General features: G+C 46.4%; 2 protein-coding genes and 1 long non-coding RNA gene across 6 annotated transcripts; 1 reads left to right on the forward strand and 2 right to left on the reverse strand.

Annotated features, from left to right (window-relative positions):
• Nucleotides 1-1,110: 1,110 nt before the first annotated feature.
• LOC114431208 (insulin-like growth factor 2 mRNA-binding protein 1) lies at nucleotides 1,111-2,318 on the reverse strand (the record flags this gene model as incomplete). Its single annotated transcript, XM_028398811.1, has 2 exons — nucleotides 2,048-2,318; nucleotides 1,111-1,171 (listed from the first exon to the last, which is right to left on the reverse strand). Coding segments are annotated over exons 1-2 (236 nt in total), but the record flags the coding sequence as incomplete, so codon positions are not given.
• A 9,036-nt stretch (nucleotides 2,319-11,354) lies between these two features.
• On the reverse strand, nucleotides 11,355-19,239 carry LOC114431219 (zinc finger protein 646-like). Of its 4 annotated transcripts, none has more exons than XM_028398828.1 (7): nucleotides 19,020-19,239; nucleotides 17,483-17,745; nucleotides 17,157-17,403; nucleotides 15,634-15,723; nucleotides 14,614-14,802; nucleotides 14,351-14,521; nucleotides 11,355-13,093 (listed from the first exon to the last, which is right to left on the reverse strand). In XM_028398828.1, exons 1-7 carry the CDS (start codon nucleotides 19,152-19,154, stop codon nucleotides 12,929-12,931), a joined length of 1,260 nt encoding a protein of 419 aa, XP_028254629.1. In that variant the 5' UTR covers nucleotides 19,155-19,239; the 3' UTR covers nucleotides 11,355-12,928. The 4 variants fall into 4 exon arrangements, with proteins under 4 accessions (XP_028254629.1, XP_028254630.1, XP_028254628.1 ...); XM_028398829.1 differs by having other exon boundaries at nucleotides 14,393-14,524; XM_028398827.1 differs by having other exon boundaries at nucleotides 14,351-14,524.
• Nucleotides 19,240-19,750: 511 nt separating this feature from the next.
• LOC114431203 (uncharacterized) lies at nucleotides 19,751-21,853 on the forward strand. Its single transcript, XR_003670054.1, has 5 exons — nucleotides 19,751-19,876; nucleotides 20,014-20,063; nucleotides 20,317-20,391; nucleotides 20,470-20,586; nucleotides 21,826-21,853. It is a non-coding gene; the product is annotated as an uncharacterized LOC114431203 (long non-coding RNA).
• Nucleotides 21,854-21,872: the final 19 nt, after the last annotated feature.

Here is a 21,872-nt window from a genome sequence, read left to right on the forward strand (position 1 = left end):
TCATGGGACACACACACACACACACACATGTGGCCAAATGGCGGAACACGCATAGCTGTGCGCGCCTCGTATCTGTGCCAAAGGTTACAGGCATGATGATGGGCTGGAGTCCATGATGTGTTTAAAGCAGGTCAGCTCAGAGCAGCTGATCGAACCCGACATCAGCGCGTTAATTCAGCAGAAAGTCCAGCCACAGGTCCTGCGCTGGTTCAGGTTTAAAAATCCTGCTGTAATTTTACATTTTATACCAAGAGCTTAAAATAATAGAAATTCTTTGAGTCAGTGTGAAATAAAATAATTCAACAACAGGACGTGGGTGCAATTAATTTAAAAAAATAATTAGGCCTCAGTGTAATCACACGGAGGTCCACACTTTATTTTATAAAGTCAAAAAATAAATGAAATAATCAGCACTTTGCACTCAGCTCGTCTTTGCAGCCACGCGCGTAAATTCAATCAAAAGCGAAAAAGTGTGCGCGTAAAAAATATTAATTAAGCCACAAAATGCTTTTACAACTCAAGAGTTTTTAAAAAGTTGTTCATGAAACAACAACACGCCAACACACACACACAAAGGACACACACTTCACGTGTCTTTTAAAGTAATCTATGAGAAGAAGCAGCAGCAGAGCAAAACAGGGCCTGCAGAGCCACAGCTCAGCTGTAATGTGAGGACAATATTACCTCTGAATTATCTCTGTATTACCTCTATATTACCTCTGAATTATTTGTGTATTATTTGTGTATTACCTCTGAATTATTTGTGTATTATTTGTGTATTATTTCTATACAACAATATCATCTCCGTGTTTACTGGACTCAGTCCTGTGGTAACTGCTCAGTACATCAGGTCCAACAACAGAGCTGCCACCACTACACACAGCAATGGCGACAAAGTTTAGGCTCCACACACACACACACACACACACACACACACACACACTCTCCCAGCAGCTAGCACCCACAGCTAGCATGTATGTAGCCTCAGCACAGGACGCGCTCTGGAACACACTGACCCCTGAACATGTCAGAGATCTGGAGGTGCAGCACATGAGCAGGGCTTGGAGACAGAGCAGGGTGGAGGTGGGTGGAGGTGACGGGGTTCTGTACCTTTGCTTCTTGGGGACGGAGTGCTCGACCTCAATACGTTTCCCCTGGAGCTCCACTTTACCTGAAACGACACGGAACAGTTCAGAACAGTGGCTACATGCTAACTGACACTAGCAGCGGGCCCCGGACTGAGGTGGAACCCTGGAGCTAGTGGAGAACTTTACTCCGTGAGGAGGACGCCCTGAGCGGACATGTGCAGGGAGCAGCCCCGCTCTTTACAATGGGCTCAGAAACCCTGACCATGTGGGGTTAATGCCCTCTGACTGGCTCCTAGCTGTGGATGGAGACTCTGTGGAGCTGTAGCAGCAGGGCTGGGGGTGTGGAGGAAGCTGCTGCCCGGCATGGCGACCTTCCTCCTCCTCACGGTACATAAAACGGTGTTAAAATGGACCAGAGTGAAGCCACAGAGGGGACCGGGGCATGTGGACCCGGGCCGGCGCTGCGAGGCCTGCTTTCTGGTAGGGGTGAGGTATTTTTGTATCTTTGTCATAGTGGACTCCCGGCTCAAAGGGGGAGGGGAGGCAGCGAGGCTTCATGCTATATCACAGAGGGGGAGGAGTGCAAACACAAGAGGTGCAGGACCTCAGGACGGTCCCCCCAGACCCGGGTTCTAAAGCTCGGAGCACCTCACAGGTTAAAGAGCAGCTCCTGCTGTACTGTACTGCTACACTGTGTGTGTGTGTGTGTGTGTGTGTGTGTGTGTGTGTGTGTGTCCCTTTTTGCAGAAGTTGACCGGCTCCCTGGGTGTGTAGCTTTACACACACTCCGTTCGTTCAGCTAGCATCAATAAACCCTTCTGATCCATGCGGATCCTCGGAGGCGCACGGCAGAGGAGCCGGCTTCCACCGCTGAAGCTGCAGCCGCCGCCTGACTTCACTACGCTACGGAATGAATGGACAGAAGCGGGGAACGGGGTCAGTAGTTCATGGAAACTCACCAGAAAAGGTCTCGATAGCCTTCATGGCCCACTGGTCGTCCGGACAATCCACAAACGCGTAGCCGGTTTTCATGAGGAACTGTCCGGAGTACGGGATCTTGTGTTCGTCAAAGGTTTTCCCCAAGTCCTCGGCCGTCACGCTGTCGCCTAGATTCCCAATGTAAAGCTTGTGCATGGTGGCAATTGTTCTTCAGAGTCCCAAAAACAGAAAATAAACAAAGCCCGGAATCACTCAAAAAAACTGGAAAAGTTTCTGCTGAATTTGCCAATAGCGCAACAGACACCGGCCGCTGTGAGCCGGAGGAGGAAATAATAATAATGTTCTGAAAGAACGGAAAATCTGGCAGACAGCGAAATAAAAAATAAAATGTGAAGCAGGTGTTCTGTAGCGGTAGATCCAGTTATAGTGGAGCAGGAGCAGAAATGAAATCCTGGACTTGCAGCCGGCCCCGGCAGACGAACCAAGCAGCAGCAGCAGCCTCTCTGTCGCTCTGTGGAGGAAGTGTGGGTGGTGCTGGATCTGATGATGGTCTATGGTGGAGGACTGGGAAAAACTATGGCGGGATCAGATCGGGAGAAGTGTTTTCCTCTCTCTCTCTCTCTCTCTCTCCCTCCCCTCCCTCCCCCTCTGGGTGACGCCGCCCTCCGTCGACTCCAATTCACGTTTTTTTCCTTTTTTGTTTGCAAAGAGGAAACCACGTGGTCTGTTGGAGTAGGTTAGAGAGAAGAGGAAGGGGAGGGGGCATCCCCTCATCCTAGGGTATTCACCAGATGAGCTCGTGTGTATGCGCGCGCACACACACACTCTCTGTACCGCTGCTGGTGCACGGCGCAGTTTGTGCGCGTTTACGCAACAGACGTGCGCCTAATGCGCTCCCTCTTGCTCGTGCGCGCGAAGCTTAGGCTATATGTAGAGCCAGTGACGTCACGCTGTTTATGATTGTTGTTGTTATTAATGCGTCCAGCCCCCCCCCCCCCCCCCCCCCCCGAAGGCCAGAAACGCGTCATTTGAATAACGAGGCGCCGCCTGCTGCGTTCTATAGCATACCCCTGTCCCCGCCCCCTGCGTGGATCTGATGTGGTACAGAGTGAGTTGTCATGATGTTACATAAATGACCTGCAGTGAACCTCGGGCTGTTTGGAACAAAGCGTCCAGGCCCGGTTTGCTCCAGGGGCCGCTCCATGCGGACTGCTCCCTCTGAAACCATGTATCAGCCACAGCGCGCAGGGTGGTGCTGGTGGAGCTGGCGTCAGACCTGCACCGCCCCCTGCCTGCTTTGGTTTTAGTGCTGGCTCGGTTGGGGTCACGGCTTCCAACAGGCGAGGTAAAAACTCGGATCACTGCGTGGGCCCCACCCGCGCGCACCTCCACCCGTGTTCAGTACATTTCTGTGGTGAGGGGGCGCAGAGGAAATATGACGCAGTCGCCGGGGCTACAGCGCCGCACGCCCCTCTGTGCGGATGGGTTCTCAAAATGGAGGCTGGTGCACAGGCCTGCCTCCACCTCCGCCACCAACCACACAGGCTTTGGCTGCGGCTCTCCCGTGTTTCTGGTATGAAGTGGGGTTTCAATGGGCTTCTCTCCGTCCCCTCGCTCCCTCTCTCTCTCCCTCTCTGTGAGGGAGGCTGGTTAGACTTTGTAGCCATACCGTACACGCCCGGAGCAGACGTGGCACTCTGGTGCGCTCGCCTGGTTAGAAAATGGCTCCTGTGCACAAAATGGATCCAAACCCTCAAAGTGGTTGAATCGTGATTTATTTGAAAATCATAATTTAGCACAATTCTCTGTGAACGTGTTGACCTGAATTCTCTTGTATTTCAGCAGTGTCGGTGTCTGATCATGGCTGAATATGTCTGCGTTTCCAAATCAGCTGATGTTGGGCACATAGAATAAAATCTACACATTAGTCAACTTAAATATATCCACATCACAACAACAGGCGTGTCCGTCCCAGTAGTACCTTCATTGGATGAAGAAGTGCAGAATATGAACACAGAGCTGTTACAGGCAGGACAGTCAGCAAGCGCTCAGCAGCCGGAGCTCTGACTCGCCTCAGGTTTTCCTCCATGTGCTGGGATGGCTTGAACTGCCCCCCCCCCCCCCCCCCATCTCTTTCTGTTCTGACACACACACACACACACACACACACTCTCTCTGGAGAAAATTAACAGAAAATGTGTTTTTTAGAACTAGCTGCTTAAGGTCAACATTATTTTTAATTTAAGTGTTTTTGGAGACATACAGTAAAAAACGTGTATTTTTCTTCTTGTAGTGGAGGGCGATACACACGCCTTCCATTCCATGCTCTGTATTATAAACTACATCTTTTCATGGAGCGCTTTAGAGCTCCCTTCATTGTCTTAAACTTAAAACATCATGTGTCAAGTTAAGGCTTTTTCATCCTGGTTTCTAAATGTCTTCTTAGAGCGGTCTGTCAATACCCGATCACCAGTTCTGGTTTCTCCCTGTTCTGTTGTAAAGAAGCTTCATGGACTCCGGGACATTTTATCAAGTGTCTTCAGAGGTAACAACATGTTTTTAACCCAGAATCACAGTTGGAGCGTCTGGAGTTGACTTGAGAGCTGAAACGCTTGCAGATTCTGTAAAGTTTGTGGCTGTTATATTGCACACGTGCACCTAATGAAGGAAGTCAGAGCATTCAAATGTAACTCAGGTGAAGGTGTGAACATATCACCAGCAATGTGTATTTATGGTCAAAAGCAAAAAAAAGCCTCGTGTCCTTGAGTTGATTTTGAACGCTGCAACCTAAGAAATATCCAACAAATACCGAGTAGTCTTAACAGTTTATTGATTCTGTAAAACGCCAGAACACGAATCAGTGATCCTGATAAAGACAAAATAAAGACAAAGGTCTTCATTTGTCTTCAGCTTCTAATTCTTCCATTAGAGGCTGTGATCATCTGAAGTCAGATAAATGGGGATAAAACATGAAGAAAGTTAAGTTCAGCTCCAGACGTGAAACGTGAACATTGTGAGCATCAGTGGGCCGGTCCACAGAGCTTCTCCTGTGTGTTGGGGGAGGGGCTGAGAGGTGGGGGTCAAAGGCTGCAGAGGAAGGGTGGATTAGGCGGGAATGCAGAAGGAGGAGACGAACCGAAGGGGCGGGGAAACTGAAGAACAACACTGGGTGGCGCTCATCTCTTCCTCCTGCACAGCTGTGAGGTGAGGTCTCTGCACGGCAGGCAGTGGAAGCTGGAGTTACTTTTGTCGCATAAAAAAAGGTCCGAGCGCTTTGTTTAGTGTGTGACCTGGCTGCCCACCACGTTCCAAAATAAGGCTCCTTACCAGCAGCTACATGATTGAATACACACCAGGCAGAGGCAGCGTGAAGCTGGAAAGATGCTCCGCTGCAAACTACAACTGAGAGGCCGGAGACACCACAGGCAAAGCTTCAAGGATAAGCTGAGCGACGTTCTATGCTGTCATCCTGTGGAAAGACACCTGCTAACCAGCTCTGTGTGTTCGCCCTCTGAGCAGCCCTCCAACATATTCACACACCGTACTTTGTTTGTCTAAATCCTGCTGCACGATGTCTTCACTAGAGAGAGAATATGGATTAATACGCCGCTAAAAGTAGTCCCCAGTCCCACAGTTCACCTGATGTTTCACAGAGGAGAGCAGTGTTTATGAACTGTCCCTTTAATGTTTATATCCTGGGTGTGAGGAGTTTAGTAGGAAATAGCTCCTCTAAGATTAAGATTAAGATTAAGATTAACTCTCTGGATCAGCCTCATGATGTTTAGAAAGACGTCATCGAGGCTTTAAATGTGTAAAATGCCTTTTTAGCACTTTGTGCGCTGTGTTACATCATCAGGGAGACGGGCTCATACTCAAACGTTGGGGCGCCCCGTCTCTTTAACACAAACCTCTTTTCCCTTCCTGAGGTGTTCCCCGGGCTCCGTCCTCCTCTTCCAGAGGCTGCAGGTAGAAAACATCTTGTGCATCTTCAAAACCCTTCCTGCAGAAACAGACGGAGGGACCCGTCCTCATCAGACAGCCTGTAATGATGCGCCTGCTCAGGCAGAAAGTTCCACACATCCTTTTTATAGCAAACATTCGACAAGAGGTTTCCATGCTGTGCATTGTATGCCTTCTACATACAGACACACTCTGATGTCCCAGGATCCAGTCCGTCCCCACTCTCCTCTCAGATCACCTGGTCACACTGAAAATCAAACAGCATGCATGTCAGTGATGAGTGAGCTCTGTGTGTCTGTTGACCGCACACATTCAGACCAGTTCCATGCGTGTTTGCAGCAGCAGCAGGATGAGTGCTGCTGCTGGACTAATGAGATCCACCATCAGTGCAGACACACGTCACAGCCTGCATCTTATTCCTGTTCATGTTACCTATTTCTGCCAATTATTCCTCCCCCGGCGCTCTTCGATAATATGACCTCAGACATTGGTTTCCGGTGGAGCTGACCTTCGGCCTCCTTTGGCTGTTTGTAGCGTTTACAGTCTAGAAAATCAGGGAGCGTGACCTGTTGGACCACGACATGTAAATGCAGAGGTGCCAGCACGCACTCTGTGTTTCTACCTAATGAGTTGTAGCAGTCTGTCGCTCCTTCAGCAGGAAAACAGACAAGTGGTTCCTTTAAAGCGACAGTCACACACACAGAAATCAGGTTTTAACACAACCGAGCTCAAAATTCACTTTAGATCAAATGTTTGCATCTTAGAGCTCAAGATGTGTAATAGTATAAATAATTAAACTCACACATCACTGGAACAGTCTTATTTAGATGATGACAGCGACAGCATCAAAATGAACTGAGCAGGGGGAGTGAGTTCTAAATATACAGACCGGCCCTTTATTATCACAGCACTGTTCATAAACAGCAGCTAAAGATGGGACACATTAACACTTAAACATAAAGCTGCCTGCATTCTGTCACAGAGAGTATTAATCAAAAAAGGAAAACTACTCACAGACTTTCCATCACATGACCCATGTGACGCCGGGCTCCTCCCCACAGCTCCCAACACCAGCATGAAGGAAATCTGTTGGGGAGACGCCATTTTTGGTCACACTTCCAGAGCTTTGGACGCACATTCAGGCCCAAAGGCAGCAGAACAGGACAGATCAGAGGGTGGGATACACGTACTGTGAACATCCTGATTGTAGAACAAGGCCGAAGGTGCAGAGAAGCTTTAAGAACAGAATAAACGCTGCTCTGATCAATATAAATCATCAAACACTGAAATAAAACAGCACAAAGTCAAAACATTGTTAATAGAACGTTCATTTTTCTTCTGTTAAATGTGCAAAGTATTAAAAGAGCAAACGGACCTTTGAATCCACGTGGTTTCTTCATGTTCACTCCCCAAATCTGTAAAAATCAGCAGGTTTAAAATAACAGCATGATTTAAACAGACACGTTCATCCTGGAAGATTCACGACAAAGTAAATAACTGGAGTTGGAGTTAAAATGAACCCTTCAGTCTCACAGTCAGACCATCGCAGCCGTCAGTTGAAGTATGGAACATCTGGTCCCTGGCTCAATAGAAAGGTGAGTCCACACAAACCTGTGAGTACTCTGGATTAGATTATTTCTGTTAGTTTGGCTCAGTTCATCAACATGTCTCTGTGGGTGAGTAACCTGTAATTCTCACTTCCTGCACTGATGTGGTGAAAACAGGTCTGCCTGGAGGAGGACGGGTCAGTGCACACTGTCCATCCTCACCGTGCAGCCAGCTGCTTATGAAGCGACGAAGGGTTAAAGAGAGTCAGGCCGTCATTACTGGATCACAGCCATTTTATCCACATGTTTCATCGATGACCGGGCCTTTATGTGGAACGCTGCATGTTCTCTGCACTGTGAAGCAGAAGGTTCAAGTAAAATGTTTTGATTCAAGTTTCACGAAGTTTATTGTCACATGACTGTACACAGCTGAACTAAGATCAAGACAGGAGGCTTATTTTAGGCAAAGTAAGAATAAATAAATTAAATAAACAAAAACAAGAATAAGAATAAGAAAAATCAGATCAGCAACATGTGCTATGTACAGTGTTTATGTGTCATTGTCAGAGGACATTAAGAGTGTGCAGAGACATGTGGCCCTGATGTTACATGACAAATGTTCAGATGTTTAGAAATAAAAACACATCTCTTCTAATAAAGCAGATTTCAGACGTGTTGCTCCTCTCACACCTCACTGAAGTGCAGGAAGTTTATGTTTGGCTGAGAAAGCCACAGCTGCTGTAGATGGAGTGGAACATTAAACCTGCAGTTTGTTCTGCAGCCAGACACAGAGCTGAGGAACATCTAAAACCAGCCTGGACAGGGAGTCACTGATGAATCAAACCCTCTGTTCACACACACACTCCAGCTGACAGGAGCGCTCACCTGAAACAACAGCTGATTTAACCACATGGCCAAAAACACTCAGTCCGGTTCATTTGAAGCTGCGCAGCCCGGGTCCCAGCAGCTGGACTGTTTCCATGCGGCGGTTCGGATGATCGAATGATCGAATTAAAAGAAGAGTGTTGTGTTGTGTTGTGGTGGGAGGAGCTCCACCGATCAACACAATGACCCAACGACTGCAGACCTCAGGAGGAGGCACACCAACTGGAGGGAGGGACCCAGCAACATGTTCCGACCCATGAGAGCAGGTAGTGGTCGGGCCACACCCATCAGCTCAAACGCCTTCGTTTCGATCACACCTGCGCAAACCCGCTCCATTAATGACGTCATAACGTGCAGCCACAGCGCAAAGGGAGCAGAAATCAGAGAGGAGAAGTAAGAAGTTCCTGAAAGAAATAAAAACGCCTTTAACAAAATGCATCATGTTTTCTTTGAGCAGAATTAGTTAAACATTCAGGAAATGTTCAGTTAGATGAGTAAATAAAGGTGAAGTCTTCTTGGGAGGAGCCAGCAGGACGGACGAGGAACTGGATCTCCTGAAGACCTGCACATCCAGACTGTTCTTCATGTTCCTCATGTGGACAGTAAAGTAAAGGTGCTCTTATTTTAAAGCTCTTATTTTATGTTGTAGTTTTTATAGTGTGAATATTGTGCAGAGTTTAAAGTATCATTGCTCTGGATCTAAAAACAAAGGTCCTGTGTGAGAAGCTGCCTGCAGGTCCCTGCGCTTCCCTCCTCTCCTGTGCTTCTGTCAGTAAAGTTTTATTTCCAACGCCACTTTCCTCTAAAAGCTTAAAAAGCTACAAACACACTTCATAACTTGGTTTTCATTCATTTCTTTGACTCTCAGTGTTTTTAACGAACGATCAGTTTAAACCTGCTGAAACCACACAGACCGGGCCACCACCGCCACCCAGCGGCAGAGACGGGGAACTACACCGAGCCTGCGGCCCGCCACGGCAGGTGGAGCGGGGCCTTCAGCTGGGAGCGGGGCCCTCAGCTGGGAGCGGGGCCTCAGCTGGGAGCGGGCCCTCAGCTGGGAGCGGGGCCTCAGCTGGGAGGCCCGCTGGAGCCCAGCAGCCTGAAGCAGAGACCCAGTTACTGCGGGACGTGTTTCACCGTTAGTTCGGTCCGACTCTATGAACGTGTCTGTGTTTATGCGCAGACATTCTGCTTCACTGTTTGTCTTGTTCTGAAATCCATCTTCGATAAAACCCGACGCTCCAATTAATGAAACCACAAAATGTTTAAAATGATTTTACAGATGAGCCAAGTTTTATTATTATTATTATTATTTAGGGGCCTGCGGCCTGCTGTGGTGCAGGACCAGAAAAGACCGGTTCCGGGTCATGTAGTCTGGGGACCCGCTGCTTCTAATGAACGTCGTCAGGACCTGATAAGAACCCGTCAGCGCTGACTGACAGCGTGCCGGCCCGCGCACACCTGAGCGGAACACGCGGCAGTTCGCTCAGCCTGGATTCAGACGAGGCCCAGAACAGCCCACGGAGCCGGGCCATCGAAACCGCAAACGATTACTTATCGATAACCAGCGCCCGCGCGGATCTTCTGCTCCGTCCACGCGCACCGGGAAATTAATTCACGTCGAACCGCAACGGAGTCACGCGCGACGCGAAACTTCCACGCGTTTAAACGGCCCCGCAAGAGCGCGCGGCCCAGCGCGTTCATCTGTTTGGGAGAAGCGCAGGAGCGCGCGTTCTCGTCACGTGCACGCAGATTGGACCATAAGAAGACAAAGGGAACAAACGGAGGACACGAGGCCTGATCAATATTATGATCCATGTTATTATGATCCATGTTATTATGATCAATATTATTATGATCCATGTTATTATGATCAATATTATTATGATCCATGTTACTATGATCCATATTATTATGATCCATGTTATTATGATCAATATTATTATGATCCATGTTATTATGATCAATATTATTATGATCCATGTTACTATGATCCATATGATCAATATTATTATGATCCATATTATTATGATCAATATTATTATGATCAATATTATTATGATCCATATTATTATGATCCATGTTACTATGATCCGTGTTATTATGATCCATGTTATTATGATCCATGTTATTATGATCCATGTTATTATGATCCATGTTATTATGATCCATGTTATTATGATCCATGTTATTATGATCCATGTTATTATGATCCATGTTATTATGATCCATGTTACTGGAACCTGAGGGTTTTAATCCGGTTTAAAAACGTCCTCCTAATAAAAAGTCCTTGATTCTGTTTATTCCTGTGACAAGAGCAGAGCTAAACTTAAATAACACCAGTCCATGTTTGTCTGTGCCTCATCAGGCAGCAGATGGAGTGGACACAGCCTGTGATGGACACAGCCTGTTTGACCTAATGTTTTAATTCTGATCCAATAATCCAGGTGATGGATGTGGTTCTGGCTCTTATATCTTCGCCTGCTCTGACATACAGGATAAGAAACATCGAAGTACAGAAACACACTGAGACCTGGGTTTAACGCTCCAGTCCTTCATGCTGCAGAAGAAGTCAGACAGGTGTGAGTCCTGCACGACTGAGAGGTGGAGTTCAAGTAAATTAAAATAGAGCTCAGCTCTGGATTAGAGCGAACACAAACAATGCTGTGAAATCTGAAACCTTTTTGGACCAATCCAGCGCATTTGACATGTCAATGGTTAACGCAGGCCGCCCCAGTGCTCACTGTGCTTTTATAAAACAAATGTACGACAGGCTGCTTTGTCATTCAGTCCTTTACTCACCCGTCCGTCTTCATCAGCAGACGATGCTTTGGCATCATGGAGCTTCGGGTTAAAAGAGAAAAGTCAAACATCAGGCACAGGGTTTCAGATGATCTAGGAACAAATCCAGAGAGTCCAAAAGAAAGCAGCACGGTGGTGATAATAATAAAACATTTTATTTGTATAGCACTTTTCTAAATACTCAAAGACACTTTACAAGGAGAGAGAAAACAATGAAAACATGTCATGAATAAAAATAGAAACAACTTTTAAAAAGAGAAAAAAATACAAATGTCAGTAGAAGTGTGGGCATTTCCATGAACACCATGTTAGCAAGAAAACCTAACAGAACTACATACTGGATCCTTGAATTAAACTGTTATCCCTCCAATGGACCGTGGTACACAGGTCCGGGAGCTCGGCAGCTTTACTGGGGTGATGACTGAATCCATCCTGGAATCGGTCCGATGCAGGCATGATGGGGTTTCTTCACACAGACGGAGGGTGATGTGGGCAGGTCCAGAGTACAGGATGTATTGGATTTTGGCCATGTGCAGCAGTGTTGTGGGCTCAAACCGGGCCCAGCACTGACTGCCAAGTCATTGAATGAGAGGCGGGGGTCGATGTAAGGCAGCGTTACATCTTCACAGGTTGGGGGGGGGGCAACAGAGACAGTAATAGTTACACAGCACTTGTCCTAAAGTGCTTTAATGTGAAAGGAACAAACACTGTAACAGTCGGAACACAAACAGGGATGAAGGCTCTTCTTCTACAGTTGATTCCCAGCCAACATTATTATTATTATTATTATTGAAAACTACAATAACCACAAACCACCAGTCGGATGCAAGTTTAGAAATAAAACAAAGTGAGCTTTCAGGTTGTGTTAAAATAAGGAGGTCGGGCTTCTGGTTCCAGAACCCAGCAGAAGCCAAACTGGCGTGTATGTGAAATGCTTGGTTTGTCCTCAGAACAACGGTCGTTTCTGTCGTGGTCCTTGCCGTTTAGAGTGCTCGCAGAGATGAGGTGTGGGCGGTGAGGGGAACGGAATCGCAGTACACCTCCGTACGCACAATATACACAAAGTTCAATCTGGACGGGTCGAAGGGGTTTGTTAAAAGACAACAAAATAAAAAACAGAATGCTTTCACCCCTTCTCCTCGCCCCCCAAAAAACAAAAACACCAGACCCAGGAGGAGGTTTTTGTCAGTTACTTTGACAACGTGGCGCCCGTGGATCCCTCGTCGTTCAGGGGTTGGAACACGCTCCTGATAAAAATAGCCTTTTGTTTTAATTTAACATATGGAAAGGCTGGGGGCACTATTCATAGGGGTAGGATAGATATTTTCATAACTAGAGCAGGAGGGAGATAAACTCTTAGTGAGGACAGGTTAGGGAACAGACACTTTAACTTATATCCAGTACATGGCATAGATCATACATGAGGGTCAAGGCAACACATCGTTAAAAACCTAACTACTCAGTAATCAATCTCAACTAGTTCTCAATGGTGCCCTTCCCCATTCCCGACACAGTGTTCCAAACAAGGGGTGAGGGAATAAACGAGGCGTTTGACCGTCCTCCATCCCCTGATTCTGAAACGGGCAGGGTGGAGGGGGCGGAGAAGAAGGGCGTGTGTGTTGGGGGTGGGGGGGATGTGGTGGTCGTGATGGTGGACGCGACGTGAAGGAGAAGGGGGGAGGGGTGAGTGCTTGGTTCCCAGGAGTCTCATTGATTGTAGAGGGAGCGCTGCTCCCAGGGCATAGCCTGGATGGTGCGTGGCACGGGGGAGGGCTTGAGCGTGGGCGCGCCGTTCGGATGGAGGGAGTGACCGATGGGGTTGATGGTGAGGGGCCGTTGGGGGGCCAGAGAGAAAGTGTCCTGGTGCTTCGGCTGGAGGGAGAGAAGAGAGAGAGGACTGCGTCATTCGTGGTGATAATGTACAGTTAAGTGAAACAGGACGACAACAGATGAGATGAGCGGGATAAAGACTGATCAGAGCAGCAAGCAGCTGAAAACAAAGAGGACACCTCTCCATATGTGGCAGTACACGGGGAAACAGCATTACATTAATTACTGTGTGGAACACAGATGTTCCAGGTGTGTGGCAGAACCATGGGTGGCTCAGGCCAATCAGTGTCCTGTAAGGCAGGTATGTTCCCTTATGTCTACTGACACCTGTCAGGTTTTTAAAGACCCTCAGAATTCTGTTGAGTTTCCTCTTCAGCAATCTGTCAGTCCGATTAGTTAAAGGTAGCTGATGCTAACTGTCAGATGGTCCAGTCCCCTGCCTTGTCTCTGCCATGAAAACATTAAGCACACAGCTAGAGACACACAGCTAGAGACACACAGCTAGAGACACACAGCTAGAGACACACAGCTAGAGACACACAGCTAGAGACACACAGCTAGAGACACACAGCTAGAGATTTCATCTCTTATAAAAAAACAAAAGAAAGCCCATGAAGCGTCTGTGTGACAGTGGAGACATCATTATAAAGACAAACAGTACACGATGGAAGCATGACTCATTATGAACTGAACGGTTAGTGGAAAGTATGAAAGGTAGATTGAGGAAGTGGCACAGCCCCAGTTAGTGGCGTTGGAGAGCCTCCGACCTCCGGAGAGGACCCATACAAAGAGCCATCAGCTCAGTTTAGTCTTCTTCCACATATGCGCCTAATATCAGGTTATTAGTGCTGCTTCATTAACTGAATGGTAACGGTGAATGGTACTATTGATGCTAATATCTAAGACAGGGGTCCAGGTCAAACAGACACAACCCTAACCCATCATTTGTGTCTCTCCAGTAACCACACAGGCTTTGTGGTGAGCAAGACCACTCTGTCATTCAGCAGTTTTCCATTTTAGGCTGCCAGGACCTACATTATTGTCATGTTTTTTAACAATCTACTTACTGAACAAATAGAAAAGAAAATAACAGCTCGCAGCATTTCTGGAAACCTTTCACATGTGAAGATGTGTTTAAATCATTACTCTTGTAGTTATCCACAGAACTGAGAGGAGGCGGCAGGTGCACGCAGAGCAGTAAAGTATTAGTCCCTCTCTCCTGATGTTAGTAAGCAGACAGGGAGAAGGCTGCTAGCCAGCAGATAGCGAACGGCGGGTGTGTGGCGTGCTCTCTCCTACCATGGCGCTCAGCCTAGTGTATCCCGAGCTCATCTCCTTTACCTCTGGCACCAGGGGCTGGAGCAAGGAGTAGGAGGAGGACGGGGTGGCGCTGGAGGATGAGACGTGTTTGGAGGACGAGCTCCTCATGCTCTGCTGGCTGCTCTGAGAGGACACTGAGCTGGGATGGCCCTGCTGGCACACACAGACCACTCAACACAAACTCCAACAACAGGAAGACTGCACTGCATAAAGGTGCATGATGTAAGTTTCCTCCTGCCTACCTGGTGGGGGTCAGGCACAGACGGGCCGCCCTGGGACATGGGTGAGACGCAGTGGGAGGGCAGGGGGTCCTGCTGGCTGTGTCCGTGCTGCGGCTGCATCATGGAGCTCGCACTGTTCTGCTGCTGCTGCTGCTGCTGCTGCTGCTGACGGCGAGGAGTAGAGGCGAAACTGGAACGTCGACCACCAGACTGGATGGGCGGGGGAGAAGAGACGAGAGGGTTTAAAATGTGTCAGTGTGCTTGTTCGTGCCAGCAGTGTTTGTGTTGTTGATAAGAGACACAGAGTTGTGGCGCGGTGACAAATGAATGTGATGACACTGTTTTCCTCCACATTCAATCAGCCTCTCGTGCTGACCAGAGTTAAAGCTGCTGTAGTTCTCACGCTTCCCTCCACTGTCTTTAAACCTATGATACATGAGGGGATGGAGTGGTCGGATTTTACACACACATACACACAGACATCAAGTGAAGCTTATACACACTCTAAACTCCAAACTGGTTACATCTTGTTTAGCAGTTTTAACCATGTTGATCTCCCCCTGATTAGAGCCAGGTCGCCTATCCTCCAACCTGTGGCCACTGTTGAAGCTGTTTACAGATGAGGGCCCACATGGTTTAGCTCAAGTTGTTTGTGCACGTGCCTGTTTCCTGGTACTCCAGTACTCCTGTCTTCTTGTAGTTTATATATATATATCTATATCAATTTCTTGATTCCTGATGAGTGTAAATAACCTCAAAACTCATTAGTTGCACAAACCTGGATCCATTAAAACCAGGCATGCACTGCCACCAATGTAGTAACAGAGGACAGCGACATGGGACAAAGTCTCTCTGTACAGCATGTTGGATTGAGTTTATATTAGAACACCAGAACATCAGGGGCCGGCTGTATCCACAGTTCACGCCTGACCGCCCTCATCTAAAACACCTGGACACGTTGGCCCTTTCTTGGAGCGAGTCCCTCACACACACACACACACACAAAGTAACACACACATGCTCACTCACGCTCACACCAACCTGGTTTTTGGCCGCGGCGCTGCAGCGGTGCTGGGCCAGGTCCAGCATGGTTCGGTAGCTCTTAAAGCAGGACGGGCAGTTGAACCGGTTCTTATGAACCAAACCCCACACATGCACACAGACACACACAGACACACACACACACACATATAAGTTTGGATTACTATACTTGTGAGGAAAATCCACTGAATTGTTTTCATTCTCTGTCGGCTAAGCCCTGACCCTTTCCCTAAACTTAGCCTAACCCTGGTCTAACCCTAACTCCACAGCGCTCACAGCAGGGGGGCTGGAAGAGAGTTAGTCGTCACAACGTTTGTACACACTGGAGAGCAACTGTAATCCATGCAAATCACCATCCACACAGGCCACTGTCAGGGGGGATGGTGGCACCATTTCACAAAAAACACACAACTTTACTCCATCAAACAGTCTTGAATACATATAAGTAATATTTGATACATATTGCAATTCTGATTTAAGACTTCTGAATTTAAAATCAGAGATCTGCCTTGAAGGAGTTTGTGTACAACAAATGTGCGTTATACAAACAGAGTTGTATAACACACAGAAACAGAAGAGGTAGAAGTTCGGCTCTAGGCCCCCTCTTGTAGCCAGACACGGTGTGAAGTGTTGTGGTCTGTGAATGCTGGATCACTGGTTTCTGAAGCTACGGTAACAGAGTTTTTGGACACAGGCTTCAGTTTTGAAGCTTCTCAATTCATAGCAGCAGACTTTGGTTTAGGACCCATTATGGTTTATTGTTAGATCCCCAGCTCTCCCCCACAGCTGACCCTCACACAACCATCATGCAGCCACAGCCGGGACTCGTCAGAATGGTAGAGGCAAGGTGTTATTTTACAACACACTGCCACTTTCAGAGACAATAAAGACACTCACCATCTATTACACTGTTACAGCTATTAATAGTGGGGTTTTTAGGATGAAGAAAAAAAGTTCAACTTTCCAAAGTACATTTATATAAAATAATAAACCTGAAGAAGTGAAATTCCAATTTGTAGGGTTTCACCTCTGAATTAAATAAAATTAATTTTTGTTGCTACACACAATTCAGTACAAACATATGAGCACACTCTGCCAAACAAAAGCCAGTAATAATATATCCGGCAAAGTTTGGAAGAAAAAGGAGTGAATGTTATTCTAATTATTTAAATTTCACTAGAGTTTTAAGTCTCTGACGTGACGCACCTTAGCCCTGGTCTCAAGCAAAAAACACACAGACACACAGAGTGAGGCACCTGCAGCAGAAGCACAGCATTCTAATATTAACCTAAACATTAAAGTTTAAAATGGCTGCTGCTGCCACTGAGTTAGAGCACAGTGCATCTTTCTCCTCTGGGGAGATACAGTCACACTCTACAGTGCAGGAGTGAAACTGACCACAAACGCCACATTTAATGTCCTGTACCACCTCTTCCACATAGAAAACCACACACGTGTTTTGCTGCAAAAATGTCACTACTATCCTAAACCTGTACTGAAGCCCACCCCATCGCCAGCCCTACCTGATTGGATGCCGCAGCAGTGCAGCGGTGTTGAGCCAGCTCCAGCATGGTCCTGTAGCTCTTGCAGCAGGAAGGACAGTCGAAGCGATTCGGCCCGTCATCGTGGATCCTCTGATGGTTACGGAGGTACCGGGCCAGGCGAAAAGCCTTACCGCAAAGGTCACACATGTAGCGTTTCTGACCGTGGATTCGCATGTGGTTGCGCAATGACATGTAGTTGGTGTAGGGCTTACTGCAGAAGTCACACCTGAGTTTTAGAGGTAAAAAAATAGAGGTTAGGGGCAAGACATTTCAGTAGGACAAAGGAAATAAAAGTGAGGCCCTACTTGAAGTCTCCAGTCTTGTGGGTGAGTTTGTGGTTCAGCAGGGAGCTGGCGTGCTTGTAGGCGCAGGTGCACATATCGCAGACGTATGGCCTCTCGTCTGACTCCATGTCGTCCGTCGACGCCGTGGATGCTTGTGGCGGTGCTGGTGCTTGGGATTCCATGGAGAGACTTGAGCTAGAAAGTGATGTTGAGGAGAGACTGGAGCTGGAGAGGGCTGCCGAGGAAGAAGGGAGCTGATCACACCAGCTGATCGTTGAACTTGGCTGTGACAGAGCAGACAAATACATTAACGTGGAATATGATGACACACATTAATATATACACATTAAGACATAAAAGCAAGAATGACCCATACCAGCATGTTTAATCAATGCAGCCAGAGAAAGCAAATCATACAGCACAAGACAGACAAAAAACGATGAAGGCAGCTTCTGACTGTGACTAAATCTTTGGAAAAGCATCTCTCAAACACTTTAAATTAGGGTACTGTAAACTAAACTACGAACATATGGAGAATCACTATTCCAAACATGTCTTGATACCACTGAGGCATGTAACATATATGGAGCTGTGTGGAGGTCAGCCACACACAGATGATATCTAACGGCTGCCTGGGATGAGCTCGGCCTGTGTGTTCAGCCTCTCAGAGAGCAGCTTGTATTTTTAACTCGCACGTGTGACAGCGTAAACAGCAGCGATGGCCGCGCACATTCAAACGGCTAAAACCACTGGTAAATAAAGGACTTGATGCCGGGGGCCTGTGCGCGGTGTGCACATCATCTTTTTGGCCGCAGAGCTCCATGAATGCACCGCACAGTCCACCGTCACAAAGGGGTCTTTCAAACTCCTCCGCGGGGCGTCTTCCGCTCCCGTTTCCTGTGGGGCAGCCTGGCCGTGTTTACTTTGCGTTGCTCGCTAACAATATCGCAATATATCACGTACAACTTAGATTTCTCACTGTTCACAGAAACCCGTCACTTTTCCGCGATTTCTACACTTGGTCTTTGGAGACAGAGTTTCGCACATGTTAGCATCCCGAATGAAAACACTGCGCTCCGGTGCTGCCGTGTCTGACTGGGACAGCTAGTCCACAGCTAGCTTCAGCTCGGTGATGCTTGGCTGCATTCACGTTATTTTCTCACCAGCAAATCATTCGGCGCCTTTTTGCAGCCCAGCGACAGGACTGTACTCCACGTCTCACTTTACGATACCCACCGAGGAGGTCTAAAGTCAACTATATATAAGAGAAAATAAATACTAGCCACTTAGCTCGGAGGCTAACTAGGCCATAGCCGCTCAGCATGACGATAGGTACGTTAGCAGGATGCTAACGAAGCTGTTCTGTGGTACCGATGGAAGCTTCAGACTACCCGGTGTTGTTAAACTGCACCGCAGACACTCGGTTACAATCAACTGCACAACCAGAGGTTGCACTCGATGCTTAGCTGGTGAATGGCTGCTCCGTTAGCTGCGGGATGCTGCAGCGCTGTGTCAGCTAGCTAACTGTGCTGGTGATGGCAGCAGCTGGCTTTCTTACTCCGGAGTCGTTGGGGTCCTTTTTCCAGAACAATTGAGAGCAGTGGCCGAAAGACTCTGTCGATGTCACGTAGTTCACTCCGTTTCTATCTTGAAAGTCTCCATGTGTGCTGCCGGTATTTGTCCTGGCATACATCGTTGATTTTCGGATTCTTCGACTTTTTTTTAGCTGAAAAAAAGAAACAGGGCCGCTTTGTCGGGATCTTCTTCCGAAAAGAAAAATATTCCTTCTGTGAAATGAGCGTTTTGGCGGCGGACATATCGAAGCATACGGAGCATTACTGCCACCTGCTGGACTGGAGTATAACAATATTTCCCAAATTCCACAACAAACACTGTTGAATGGCTAAATTTACACCATATATATATATATATATATATATATATATATATATATTATGTATATCACTGTGTCTGTGATAATAATGACATCATTTTCATGTCTTTAAAGCACACCATGCCACTATTTACAATACTTTTTCAGTAACTTGCTTTTTAATTCATAACATCAAAACATATTTGAAACCAGAATTTAATTAAATTAAAATTATTAAGTTTCAATTACAAAATAGTTACATTCTTGATGAACTACCCGCACGTTCTGTAACTTATTACCTTCTGGAGTGCAAGTTCCATACATTCCCTATACACTGTATTGTTATTTTATCTAAATAGCGACATAGCAAAGTAATAAAGGAGAAGATAGTAGGGCTGCTCTTTATTGCAGTAATAATCAAAGTTCATTGTGCCACATGATCTTTATTGCAGGTTTAAACTTTGACACAAAGGTGCAACCTAAGAACAAGAAAACACTTTCAGTATAGAACGTCTGTGAGGAGATCAATGGGAACGACCTGAGTAAGTCCTGCCTTTCTGTTCACAATAGTCTGTTATCTGTACAGTGAATTATTGAGCTTTATGACAAATACGCTTATTTTAAAGACAGAATATGTTTTCCTCATTGATTTATGTTTTATTTAAACTCATCAAATCAGGATTCATCTTACCGTCTCTCTCAGCAGTGTGTAGACTTCACCATGAAAAGGTATGCTGCTCCATTCATTTGAATTTTAATTGTAGTTGTTGTTTAAATACATGGATAAAGACAACATTTCTAATTTAAAAAGATTAAAATCTGATTAAAATTAAAAAGGTTTAGATGATCAAGTTAAGTTTGAACATTTGATATGGCTCAATGAATCAACCTAATATTGATTTAGACATAAATACCCAGGAGTTGGCTTCACTGGCCTTTCTAGGGGCTGTTCGGTCTAACTGATTTGGCATCTGTTGGTCAGGATCCTCGATGAGAGACCCTCTGAATCCAGCGGCGAGCCCATGCCTTTAAAGGACGCCACTGATCCACAAATGAAGTAAGCGCAGTTGTCCAACAGCGATAAATGTACACCTGATGATTTCTAACTTCGCTGCTCTGTCCTCATGTCACTCAGCATGCAGCAGCAGAGACCAGACCCCCCCCCGGCCCCCAGCTGTGTGTCCCTGCAGAGCCACCATTCAATGGGTGGCTTGCTTGATTTTAAAGGCAGACCTGGCTCTATGGGGCAGAGGTGAGATTAATGAGCAAACACCCCAAACCACAGAGGAACATGGCCGTTTTTAATATTCTTTATTTTATTTATTTCAGAAATGATAAGAGCCATCAGGCTTTTCTTGATTGGGCTTAATCTTGATATTGATGTTTGGACATTGATACACAGGCGTTTACAGATATTCTATACAACATGCTCCCCAGCTGTTTGGCTATGGGGTGTGCTGACTGAAGTGGACCTCTAAGTCTCGCAGTCTTACCTCATATGTTGCCAGGTTTTTATCTTGGGGCACTAACACACAGGTGTTGGTGAACATATTTCAAGCATGTTGTGCATCCTGTAAAATCATGGTCATCATAATTCATCATGATATATTCAACAGATTCATTTCAGACCACTATATATATATATATATATATATATATATATATATATATATATATATTGGTAGACATTTCATTGTTCTCCCAACAACCCTCACTCATGGTAAAAAAATGTTTAACTATTTTAATCTTTTACATTTTACAGTGCAGTGACACCTTGTGGTTTACTTGTAATATTGATTTGCACCACACGTGATTTTAGGATATACATCAGAAGAGCTGTTCTGGTTGGCATGTGGCTCTGCTCACTGAGGTGGACCCCTTAGTCTTTCACTCTTCATCATATTGATAGAACATTTCATAAGGACATATTAAGAATGTTGACATATACTGTGGTAATCAGTTTGATTTAATCTGGGTGATGCGGCAGCCACGTGAATAAACGAAACCAATTGGACTCAGACATTTTTTTTTATTTCTGTAGACATTTTACTGCTCCCCGACCACCTTCACTCATGGTACAAACTACATATATACTAAACTTGAGATTCTGTTAATATAAATAAACCTATAAAGTTTCAGCTTGTGTAAAAACTAAAGTTGTATAAAACTGGTTTCCTTGCAATTTGCGAGTAAAGTCAACTAATTTGGGTTAAGAGTGCCTGCAGCATGCCTTTTACAGCCCACAGCAGCTCCACAGCATGGCGGCGGCTGCTGTGGCACCTTTCTTCCATTTTTAGAAACAGAGCATCGAACACTGTGATCGGCCTGGGAGGAGCATGATAATGTGGGACTCACAGCTGCATAATATGACTCTGAGAAGGTTTATTGGAGGTTTTTTAATGATGCATCATTGCATCTAGTTTGAATTTTAAAGACTAAAAAGCCTTGTATACTAAAGAGAGCTTCGCTGCTCTGTCCTCATGTCACTCAGCATGCAGCAGCAGAGACCAGACCCCCCGGCCCCCAGCTGTGTGTCCC

This window comes from Parambassis ranga, unplaced genomic scaffold (genome assembly GCF_900634625.1).
Source record: "Parambassis ranga unplaced genomic scaffold, fParRan2.1 scaffold_61_arrow_ctg1, whole genome shotgun sequence".
In the NCBI taxonomy this organism is placed as follows: Eukaryota; Metazoa; Chordata; class Actinopteri; family Ambassidae; genus Parambassis; species Parambassis ranga.

What these genes read in the sequence shown, in the direction of transcription:
- LOC114431219 (XM_028398827.1), bottom strand. Translation starts at nt 19,154, where the DNA reads ATGTATGCCAGGACAAATACCGGCAGCACACATGGAGACTTTCAAGAT. An exon ending in AGGACCCCAACGACTCCGGA is followed by an intron (nt 17,746 to 19,019) that starts GTAAGAAAGCCA and finishes GCTCTGTCACAG; the next exon opens with CCAAGTTCAACGATCAGCTG. An exon ending in GCGCCGCGGCCAAAAACCAG is followed by an intron (nt 14,803 to 15,633) that starts GTTGGTGTGAGC and finishes CCGCCCATCCAG; the next exon opens with TCTGGTGGTCGACGTTCCAG.